The 11,721-nt window shown below is 37.4% G+C and overlaps 3 protein-coding genes across 4 annotated transcripts in view; 2 read left to right on the forward strand and 1 right to left on the reverse strand.

Annotated features, from left to right (window-relative positions):
- Positions 1 to 57: 57 nt before the first annotated feature.
- Positions 58 to 4,779, forward strand: LOC113680533 (uncharacterized). The gene is made up of 3 exons (XM_089180058.1): positions 58 to 249; positions 495 to 1,509; positions 3,053 to 4,779. The coding sequence occupies exons 1-3, from the start codon at positions 188 to 190 to the stop codon at positions 4,376 to 4,378; spliced, it is 2,403 nt and encodes an 800-aa protein (XP_089036184.1). The 5' UTR covers positions 58 to 187; the 3' UTR covers positions 4,379 to 4,779.
- Positions 4,559 to 5,493, reverse strand: LOC113680534 (uncharacterized). Its single transcript, XM_027197570.2, has one exon. It carries the CDS (start codon positions 5,491 to 5,493, stop codon positions 4,900 to 4,902), a length of 594 nt encoding a protein of 197 aa, XP_027053371.2. The 3' UTR covers positions 4,559 to 4,899.
- A 106-nt stretch (positions 5,494 to 5,599) lies between these two features.
- LOC113680493 (GMP synthase [glutamine-hydrolyzing]) overlaps positions 5,600 to 11,721 on the forward strand; it is a 17,480-nt gene continuing 11,358 nt past the window's right edge. The window contains exons 1-8 of one of the 2 annotated variants that reach the window (XM_027197522.2): positions 5,600 to 5,783; positions 7,092 to 7,183; positions 8,128 to 8,242; positions 9,137 to 9,234; positions 10,021 to 10,124; positions 10,553 to 10,653; positions 11,048 to 11,140; positions 11,363 to 11,416. In XM_027197522.2, the coding sequence (XP_027053323.2) occupies positions 5,643 to 5,783; positions 7,092 to 7,183; positions 8,128 to 8,242; positions 9,137 to 9,234; positions 10,021 to 10,124; positions 10,553 to 10,653; positions 11,048 to 11,140; positions 11,363 to 11,416 (798 nt within the window). In that variant the 5' untranslated portion in view covers positions 5,600 to 5,642. Of the gene's footprint in view, positions 5,784 to 6,686; positions 6,761 to 7,091; positions 7,184 to 8,127; positions 8,243 to 9,136; positions 9,235 to 10,020; positions 10,125 to 10,552; positions 10,654 to 11,047; positions 11,141 to 11,362; positions 11,417 to 11,721 lie in introns of those variants that run through there. The other variant, XM_089180051.1, reaches the window with a different exon arrangement.

The following is an 11,721-nucleotide window of genomic DNA, read 5'->3' on the forward strand; positions in this document are numbered from 1 at the left end:
CTTTCTTTCTTTATCTTTCTATCACTGTTTGGCATCGTGGAAAGGGGTTTGTGCCAGCGATCACTTGCGATGGAATGAGAGCGAGAGTAGAGCCCAATCTCACTCGAACACTTCCGGGTTCTGTGGTCAATTCAGAGAGCAAGTACAAAACATCGTAAATTTACCATCTTTCGATGTGGGTTTCATCATGATCCTTACAGTAATTTGTAGCCTTGTTTTTGCTTCCCTGATAGTCGCCTTTGTATTCAGGTAAGAATTTCTTTTGTACCACTTGACGGGATTTCTGGGTTTCTACTGTTCACAGCCCAAGTGTTTCACGTGATCTTCGATACTTGGAAATGTTTTCATGAGATAAAATCGGCATTTAAATAATCTAAAATAAAAAGTTTATTTCTGTTATGACCTTATTAGTATCTTCCCTCCGCGATCTGTGTAAAACAAAATCGAAATTAAACAATTATAAATGTAGCTTGATATGTCGTGTACATCTTCAGGTTTACACAGAATGGAAAGCCTTGGGAAATACTCAGTTTCTTTCAGATTTCTAACACTCTACATCTTGAAGCAGCAGTAAGACAGTATGACGACTTCTTTCTCCTTGTTCCTCTGCAACATCGAACTATTCTGAGGGCTGTTAAATCGTTTGGCAAGGAAACAGACAACTGTGTGTTGATTGGAAGTGCATTTGAGGGATGTTTCCTTCCAAAGAAGATAAACGGTAGATTGGAAATTGCAGTTGAATGTGATTTTTTCGTTCAGCTTGCAACGCCCACAGCTAAAGAATCAACAGGAACTTTTCAGTATACCCAGGTTGATGGGAAAACCCACCAAGTGCTCGTTAAGATGTCAGACCCATCAGTTATTGAGTGGGAACATATGGGCATCGATCAAACAGCTAGTTATCTGAGACATTGCAGTGATGGTTTTTATATCAAAAGAAATTTTATGCAAGCAATGGAAGGTAAAATTTGGAATTCACTTAGTAAGGTTTATGCCAAAAAGCCTGGTGGCATGGAAATTGTTCACAGGTCTGAAACAAGGCAAGATGTGGAACTTTCTGCATCACTTGATGTGACATTTTTCAAGAAAATTTGTGATCATCTGGATATGTTGCCATTAGATCCAAATACCTGGTCAGGAAATGCAATGACAACTGCACAAATGTTGTGGGTGAATCTCATCAACTGGAGTTCATCCTTCTGGCCAGCTCGCATTTTTAAAGTTCATGTGGTGTTGGAATGTAGCTGGCCTGTTGTTGCAATGGAGAACTGGCTTCAAAGGAAGAGAAAATGGCCCACTATTAAATCTGTGCAAGAGATTGCATTGACTCCTTGTTACCTACACCCCTTGTGGGATGAATCAGGATCTGCAATAGACAAAGAGGTGATGGCATTTCAGATAACTTTTGCTAGAGCAGAATTTTTGTTATTCTCTGAAACTGGGCCTAAAGAAAGACAATGTATTGTCATTCTAAAAGCTCTAAAGGAAAAATACTTTCATGACTCAAAAGTCTTCACATCTCATTCCATCAAAATGGTGTTTTTCTGGCATTTAGAATCAAGATCTCTGGCAGAAAGACAGGAATTGGGAAGAGGTGAATTACTCGTGCACCTTCTGGACAAATTAACTGCATTCCTGGAGAGCAATAATTTGCCTCACTTTTTTAATCCACATGCTAATCTGTTGGAAGGTTTGAATGCATGTGACATAAGTTCTACACTTAAGGAGTTGAAAAGGGTTCAAAGAAACCTTTTAGATTATTTGACCTCTGAACTCTTTCAAGAGGAGTGGTTGAGAGCTAATGGTGATGATTTAGTTCAAAAAGTCTTGCAGTTTGTGTAACTATTTTATTCCCAGAAGTGAATTTCTCCTTATAACATTGACATATTTTTGAGCAAACAGGTAATGAGGAGTGAAAAATTTATTAAAAAGGAAGATATTGTTTTATTTTTACCAAATTTTCAGGTCCAAAATTCTAAGAAAACTGAGGCGAAGAGTATGGAGAATTTATTATTTGACCTTGGAAGTGAAGAGGTTGAGAGAAAAGGATGTTTCATGAACATGACATGTATTTTTCTGATGACTACTGTAGAAATCTCTCAGCCATGTTCTCAATGACTATTTTTACACAATTTAGTCAACTTGAGGGTGTAATTGAATGGTTCCGTAGTAAATAGTGTTAAAGCAAGTATTTATTTGTTAAGTTTACAAGTGTGAAAATAAAATATTTGGTTAAATTTAGCCTTCACATTGAAGTCTCACTAACCCAAAGATTTTCAATAATGCACTAGTGTAAGTCTGTTCAGGTGTTCAAAACATTAGTTACTGTCAACCAGTCCTGTCTTGATCTCATTAAACAGTTGACTGTGGCTATACTCATGTTCTTGTGCAAGACTTTTCACTCTCTCCACTTGAAGTGTAGACTGGCTTTAGAGAGCTATCAATGAAATCTTCAAATAAGGCCAGGAGGTTTAATGTGATGGATCAGCTTCCCATCCATGCAAAGCTTGTTCCAAGTGTTTGGTTAGTGAAACAGAGGGCCCTGCCAATTAGTGCAATAATATCACCAGCAAGCAAAAAGGATACGGGATGGGTCAGGATGCAACCCAACTTCCCTTTTTTCTTTAATCTGACCCAGGCCTCCCTCACATTTTGCCTACTAAAGGCTACTTGGCTGAAAGATTTTACCTAGGGACAGGTATTCATTTGGGGCTAGGAAGAAAGGGTAATGCATGAGCCAATGGTCAGCAAGATCTTCTACAATAGAACCCTGCCAAATCAACTCAGTCAATTCCAATTCCCAGGGAATTCAGATAAGACCCCAGTTCCTTTGACAAATTTTCTCTGGCATTTACTATCAGCTAACTCAAATCTCTGCTAATTCAAAGGATTTTAGTTTCCTTTGGCAGTTCGAGTTAGTGAGCTTCTTCTGTATTAAGTTCATCATTCATTTCTGAGTTAATTTGCATGGGAGGAGCCTTCTCATTGGCTAATGTTATGTGAAGAAAAGCTAATATTCTTCTTACTTTTCAGGTTTCTTACAAAGGCTAAGACACTTCAACTTCAACAGCTAGAGATTGAAAGAGCCCTTTTCAAGTATGAGAATTTCCTATTTCTCAATATGGCTCAGCACAAAGTAATTTTTGAAGCAATAATGGAACAACGGATATCAAGCCAACTACAAAAAACTGTTTTGCCTGTGGGAAGCATGTTTGAGGGCTGTCACATTGCTGAGTGTACAGATGATGGAAGAATTATACAGGAGATAGATTTCATGCTTATCTTGCCAGATGTCATTGCCACTGAAGGGGACAGTGAACCACTGAAATGTGTTTCAGTGGAAGGACCTAATCCAGGTTATGTCAATTTGAAAGTGTTAGATGCTACTCGCATCTCAATACAAGATACACCAGCACTAAAAGATCTGGTGGATCCATTCACAATGCTTTATGAAATACATAATGAAGAACTGTTCCTTTCCCACAAATTTGTCAAGATGTTTGAGCGACGAGTGGAGTATGCAGTAATGCATGTGATGGGAACAAAATTCAACCCCTCCCTAGGCCTTGAGCTTGGAATGAAACGTAAAAATGTGGAGGATTTTTATCCAGTTATGACCATTTTCCTTAAAGAGCCCATCAACATGTTGATTTGGCCTGACTCTGATACTTGGCCAGACACAGCAGTAGGAGCACTTTTTGACACACTGTCAGCCATCCAAGGATCGCAGAGTAGCAGCTCTTGGGAAAATCAGATTATAGACATAGCTCCTGCTATACTCTGTCAAGTTCCTGCAGATATCAAAGATGCATGGCTGAGAAGAAGAAGATACTGGCCTGATCAAAGACTAGTGGAGACAGTCTCCAGTCTTCAGAGTTACTTGCTTGCAAAGCCTCATCCTCATACCACCAATAAGCTGTTGGAGTGGCGATTCAGCTTCAGCTCAGCTGAGCTGCTTCTCAGTTCTGCTATGGTGCCGTGGCAAAAGCAAGTGCTCATGGTAGTTAAGGCTTTACGAAGGAAATACTTGCAAGAACTAAAGCTTGTTGCTTCCTATCACTTGAAAACTGTTATGTTTTGGGTTCTGGAGTCAATGCCCAAGCAAACAAGAGAATCTTGTGGTCGAGGTGCTTTATTGCTAAGCCTTATTGATAAACTTTTGTCATGTCTGAAAGCCAAAAATTTGCCTCATTTTTTCATCCCGGAAAATAATATGTTTAGTCACTATAAAGATGTAGACATCCTCACAGTTCTTTCCAAAGTTCAAAGCATGAGAGATAATTTGCCACTGTATCTAACAGAAGACTTATTCATAGCTGCTGTTACTGAGGAAAGAGAAGAGAAGGAATTTGAAGACACTTACTGGGGAATTATTTAACAATTTAACCCCTAAGAGTGAGTGGCTTCTAATTTCTCTTTAAAGTATCGCCCTTAATCTACAAACTTGCTTCAGAAGTTAGACATAAACTTGCCTGCTTGCTTGTTTGCAAGTCAAATGTGCCCAGATACCTACATGATGATATACTAAGATAATTTTGCGATTCAAAAATGCAGTGTTGTGGTTAATAACCAGTGGTTCTATTCAAGTCTTATGACTTACACGCTGAACAAATTGCTCAGTCTAGGAGACACTAATATGTAACCTGCCTGTATCCCATCAGGACCTCTCCATTATCCATGTCTAGATTCATTTAAATAAGATAAACATTTATGTTAAATAGTTCAGTTATGTCCAAAAATGAGGCAGTAATGAAAATGGAATATTTGACAAAAATTTTGTTAAACTGAGTGACTGTTCAAGGATTTTATGATTTTGGCAAATTTTAGTCAAATTCATCAAGCGAAATTATATCTTCCATAAGCAAGTTCAGATCTGTTTTCTAGCGGTTACATTTTGATTCATGTAAGGGAAATGGAATGTCCTAGACTTGACAAGAAATCCTTTAGTTGAGGAGTTGTACCAGTGGCTGGTTTTTTTCGATCATCTGCTCGTAGAAGATCTTTTAGCGTAGAATTGTGACTTCTTCTCCGGGAACTCGCTGATTTTGATGAAACAGGAGTGCTCTGTTCATTTGTGCTATTGTTGTACAAATTCCGCGGCGCAGAGAACGAAATTTTCTTTTCAAGTGTGGATTTTTTGTCGTCTCCTGCGCGTCCAGGATAAAATGAATGCTTTCCACACGTCTTGCAAAATACCCCGACATGGTTTAGTCTTCGGTGAAGTTTAAGTATTTCCTTATTAGAGCGACATTTTTTGTCGTCAAGTCTCTTTTTCTTTCCACGCTTAGGGTGCAATCTCACGCGACAATTATCAGCGCTAAATACCATGTAGCAATGCTTACAATACTTCAACTTGAAATTATCCAGTGAAGCATCACCACTTTCTTCAGTAGAGCGAATCTCGTTCACGTAGAATTGAGACAACTGTGGGTTTTCCTTTGCGCAATTCACGGCCAGATTCCACAAATGGTTCAGACGCGCTTTATCCGCCATCGTGCCTTTCTCTCTCTAGAAGAGTTACTCGGAGTAGGTTCGGACTTTTGGATAATGGTTCGGACACTGCTCGGAGAAAGCTGCGGCAATGCGCCGCTGACTAAGAAGCATGCGCTAATTTGCGCAAACCGCGGGAATCGAAGTGGAAAATGGCGTCGAACCTCAGCAAAGTTGCTGGAATGGGTTCGTGTATTAACGGTCACGTTGTTCAAAACGATAGCGCGATGTCGGAAGCACAAATGGGACAAGAGAGAGTAGCCATTCTAGATGCTGGGGCGCAATATGGAAAGGTGAAATTACCCTTTCACTTTGTTTAAAACGTAATGAAAAATATACAAGTAAGCCAAAAGTAATCGTAATGTTTTTTTTTTTTCATGTAGATTTCATAAACAATTTAAATGTAAGTTGCATCGCAAGAAATGGGTCGGTGCTTACGATAATTTTATCTGGTTTTCGTAGAAGCACGATAATGAAAGAGAAATAAATGTGCAGTAGACAAGACTTTGAAATCTGATATGTTAAACCAAAGAATTTTTTTTCTTTTAAAAGAAGATGCAGTTAGATCTAAGTGACCTTCTCGTGCTATCGGTCTTATATCTCCTCCAGATGTAATAATGGTTTTTCGACTAAAAACGATCCTAACTTTGAGGTCTCGAGAAAATTGGTCCCACGAGGGTGAAATTTTGTAAAAACGTGATAAAAAAACAGGCTGCTTTCGGTCAGTCGTGATAATTGATTTTCTGTTTCGAAATGTACAGTGCAGATTAGCAAGGTCGGATTGGTTATTGGGTCTTAATAATTGTCTGCTGGTTACTCAACTTCCAGTACAAGTTGTGTGCCTCAAAAATATTGGAAATAACTCCAACATCAGAAGTTGATGTTTGATTTGCATGTTACACTAGGCATGTAAAGTACTGCTTAGATGTACGTTAACCATAAAACTCACACAAAACATGCATAAATTTGCATGTAGGTATGCACAAATAAAAACGTGCCCTTCTAAATTTCGCATGTATGCATGTAAGCTTGACACATTTGTCTCATTGGTATGTGTAAGCTAGCTTTGTGTTTTTCCATTGTTGAAAGTAAATTGTTCTAAAGGATAGGCTAATAGCATGAAAACACTACATGACTACGAGCTACAAGAAGACTTGTTCATTTCAATCACTGCTCGAAACAACCTTCCAGATAGGGTCTTACTAAACCAAGGATCAGCAGACTGCAGAACCTCTGGAGCTGGCAGAACCTGTGGAACCATTAATTTTTTGTAAGAAAAAAATGATGAAATAAAATAAAAACTAAAAGTACCGTAACTGGTTAAAATTTGTTTTTCGGGTATAAAGGAGATCACTGATGTATACAGTGCCCTACTAGGGCTCAAATCAGTTGGTGATAGCCAATCACATTTAAAAATTTTGTTATAGCTGATTATGATGATGATAATATTTCAATGATGATGATGATGATAGAGCAGTTTTAAGTCGTCAAAAGTTATCTAGGCTAGATTTTCCCCTCTTTATCTGAATATTTCCATGCTCACCATCAAGGGTTCTATGTACTGATCATTTTTTATAGTGCTGAAATATTTTCTTCAATAGATCATAGATCGCAGGGTCCGTGAACTATGCGTGGAGTCAGAGATGCTCCCCTTGGACACATCTATATACACTATAAGAGAAAAAGGTTTTAGGTAAGAGAATAATGTAAACTTCAGTTATGATAAAAGCTCTACTATAGACACAGACATTTTCAAAATAATTCAGTTTCCTGGCTGTGCATGCATATCATCTTAGATGGTTTCCCCAAAAATGCTTCTCCGGTTTTTAACCCTTTGACTGCTAAGAGTGAGCAAAGTGACTTAGTTCTCCTCACAATATTACCCCTGATTCAAAAATTAAGGTCACCAGAATAAAGGAATAACCACAAACTACAGAAGATGATTGTTTAGCAAATTTTCCTTGTTAGCATTTAAGGAAATGTATAGAGAACAGTATGGAGAATATGCATATTGATGTTAGGGATAATTTAAAAAGTAGATAACTGTGGTCAGAATAGCATTTTGTGTGGCTCCTTACTGTTCAAAGAATCAATTAAGAGATGTTAAGAAAAGGAATGAGACTTTCATTCACAGAAATACAGTATTTATTTGATTAAGCACTCAACCTTGTATTGCCCAAGGATTAATTATTATTATTATTATTATTATTTTATTATTATTTTTTTATTTTTAATTTTTTTACTGGCTTACAATCTCTAAATGCACTCCCTTTGGTCCATTTTCATTTATTGTTATTATTTTTTGTTTTGTTGAAAAATAAACTTACTATTGTAGCTAAGAATGGTGAAAATTCAATAAGAAAGCACCCATCTCAAACAGGTGCCTTCTCTCAAGATCCCTAAATTTAAATAAGTGTCCTTGGTGCTTAAGCCAACAAGTACAGTGAGCAAATCTTATGTTTCATCTGTTACATATACAAAAAACAATTATTGGCCTCATTGATGTTGAAAGTGGTTAATATTTGCCTCCACTTTGGTGAATGATCATATGATGGGCCTTTTTTACAGTGGAGTTATGTGATTTCTGTAGCATACCTTTTCCTCTTAACTCCTCAATTTAATTTTTTTGTATCTCAGGGCTATTATCATCTCTGGAGGTCCAAATAGTGTTTATGCTGAGGATGCTCCTAAATACGATCCAGCTATATTTACCATTGGAATTCCAGTCCTAGGGATTTGTTATGGAATGCAGGTAAAGCAGTGATGTCAAAAAGGTTCTGTAGGCATTATCAACCAAGCATTTCTTCAGATGTATGCTAAGCTCTGTAGGAATCCATTAATCCTTCACACCTGAAAATCAGTATGTATATTCTGGAGAATGTTCTCCATACATTTCCCAAGGTGTTGACAAAGAGAATTTGTTGAAAAACCAAGATCTTCTGTAGCTGGTGATCCTTTCCTTTATTCTTATGACCTTAATGGTTGATTCAGGGGTAATACTGTTAGGAGAAATCAGGGTGTGAAATTGCGCCTAATACAGGCACCAATGCGACTAAATTTTTCACTTTGGTGACCGGAAATCCTGAAAATTAGTTGCCAAATTGGCAACAAGAATGTTTCATCATAACCTTACTAAGAGATATGGAGAATTGAAATGATTTGTAAAGATAAATCCATGGCAACCTTCCTTGTTAAGTTTGGTTCCAAAATGCAGCACATGCATCTCGATCAATGACTAGATGCCATCCTGGATTTAGGTGAGCTTGAACGTTGTATATCATCCATCCTAGTGTCCACTTTGTAGCACGTTAAAGATCTTTTCCCTAACTTAATTTTGGAGGGTCTATGTAAAACACTGACTGCGTAAGAAAAAGGTTTTGTGTGTCTTTGAAAATGGCCACCAACTTCTTTTGAATTGGCTACCACTTTGAAGAATTTAGGAGTCAAGTGGCTTTCAGAAAAAAAAATTAATTTCACACCCTGGAAATTAGAAGACAGTTGCTCTTAAGGGTTAAAGGGTTGAAACACAAGAAAGAACAAGACTTATAGTTGGGAACTACCTTGACCAAGTAGGCTTGGTCAATAACGGCTTCATGACATCAGTAAAAATAACAATAAACCTTTTTTCTTTTGTCTGGTAACAAAGATGTTGAACAAAGAGTTTGGTGGGACTGTGATGAAGAAAGATATCAGAGAAGATGGACAGTTCAGCATCAATGTAGAAACATCCTCAGCACTTTTCAGGTTGGTAAAGGTTTATGTTTATTAAAAGAAGCATGTGCTGGACTAAGTCTGTGGATAAAGTGCCTTTTAGAAGTTTATGTGTATTCCGAAGGAAGCAACACTTACTCTGACTAGGCAATCCAATGTTAGATTAGCAGACTCAACCCCAGTTCTTTTTGTTTTGGTCTAAAAAGTCTGATTTGTTGTTTTTTTCTTTGTATAGCTGCAAAAAAGTTGATGCTAGTGACCAATTTATGATTTTGGGCACCAGACTGCAACTTTCAAAATTGTTGAGTTTTTAGCACTGATGAACTTTTTTTCCTCTCTCAGTTATGGCCAGGGTCCTGTGCTATTTCCCATTTAAAAATGCCTTGTCCCCCCTTAGTCGCTCTGTCACCATTCACTTGCCTCTCATCTCACTGCTTCATTGCAGCAGATTTTATATCCCTCATGCACATACCCACACAGGGAAGTTTCACTCTCCTTATGAGTCACTAGAGCCAGCAACACACTTGATGATTTTTATACATCAATTGCGGTGAACATAAAAATTGCTAGGTGTGCCCTGTGCAGAGGTGGTGATTCTCATCAATCAGTACAACCTGCATTTAAAATCCCTGATATCTGGCATGTCAGATACTGGGGATTTCAGCTAGCTATTAAATTTGCCTTGATTGCAGAATAAAAATCATCAAGTGTGATGCTAGCCCAAGGATATGATATCAACAAAATTTTTTATTCATGAATGCACTCTTTGCATGTAGAGTACTTTCCAGTGTTAATATTCATCTCTTTTGATTCATCTAGAGGACTACAGTCAGAGCAAGAAGTTCTGTTGACGCATGGAGATTCAATCGACCGCGTTGCAAGTAGCTTGAAAGTAATTGCTAAGTCTGGTGACATTGTTGCAGGTAATGTTAAAGGACGCATTTTGCTTCTTTTACTCTTTACACCCTAACATCAGTATGCATATTCTCCACACTGTTCTCTAAACATTTCCCAAGGTGCCGAGAAGGAGAATTTGTTTAACAATCAAGAGCTTTTTTTGCAGGTGATCAGTTCCTTTATTCTCATGACCTTAGTGTGTGATTCAGGGGTGATATGGTAAAGAGAAATTAGATGCCAGTCACTCTTATGGGTTAAAGGGTTAAAAATCTCATTGTGGTGACTCAGTATATCATTATAAGTGGTCATCCTCTCTCAACACAGTGTTTATGTTCTAGAACAAAGGATCACTTGATGAGAAGAGCAAATTTGCTCCTGATAGTTCTTTTGTTATTATTATCTTCTGTAATTTCTAGAGTGAACTTTTTAATAAACATCTTTCTCCTTTGATAAGGTGTTGAGGATGAGTCACGAAAGTTGTATGGGGTCCAGTTTCATCCAGAAGTTGATCTCACAGAAAATGGTGTTGTCATGTTAAGAAATTTCCTTTACGGGGTAAATATTCAATGTCTAAATTTGTATTTTTTTTATCTAGGTCTAGCTGGTTATTAGGCTGTTTGGTCGCATTTCCTTTGATGAGATGATAGTGTAAAAGACAACCTTTCCATGGTCACTTTTTTGTTTGAAAATGATCTAATATTAACCTATTAACTCTCAAAAGTGATTAGCATGTAACTTCTCCCTATAATATCCATACATTGTCCACAAAATAGGTATTGAGAATATTCAAACTTGTCAGGTAGAAGTTGTTTTCTTGATCTAACAGCAAATTCTTACTACTAATTCAAAAGGAAATGTACAGCAGCTGGAGGAGAAAATTAATTAGCAATCAGACTTTAGGATTAAAAGAGTTTAATTGCAATTTTTCATTTTCCTCAACTGTTACTAGGTTGCGGGATGTTGTGGAACATACACTGTGATAAGTCGAGTAGACACCTGTATTCAGCAAATCAAGAAGAGTGTTGGTAACATGAATGTTTTGGTAAGTAGGCATGAGTACTTAACCTTTGTCTTACTTGTATGCAAATCAGAATTAGGCATTTGAACCAGAGAATTGATTGCCAGTAGAACTAATCCAATTTAAGACTGTAATCTTTGGCTTCTTATTGATTTCTCCTTGGAGTGTTCATGTTACATTCTCAACCAATTAATGAATTTTTAAATTTAGATTGATTGATTTTATTTGAATGTTTGTTTTTTTCAGGCATTGGTGAGTGGAGGGGTAGATTCAACAGTCTGTGCAGCTCTGCTTCACAAGGTAATTTTGCTTTTTGCTTATTTATCACATAAAACAAGAAGATTCTATATTGCAGTGGGTCTGAAAAGTAATAGAACACCAGGATGTCAAAAACGTGGTGAAAACATTAGTGACGCACTCAGCTGTGCCTTGTGTGCTGCTTCTTAATTCTTACCACATTTTATAGTCATTTTTAACCTATCACTAATCCTTAAAATCCCAAAATCTGGGCCCAGATGTTCAAAGGTGGATTAGCACTAACCCAAGGTCGAACTATAATCCAGCTGTTTTTTTTTTTTTTGTTATTGCATTTTGTTTCCGTTTTT

This window comes from Pocillopora damicornis, chromosome 8 (assembly GCF_964200805.1).
Source record: "Pocillopora damicornis chromosome 8, jaPocDami1.2, whole genome shotgun sequence".
Classification (NCBI taxonomy): Eukaryota; Metazoa; Cnidaria; class Anthozoa; order Scleractinia; family Pocilloporidae; genus Pocillopora; species Pocillopora damicornis.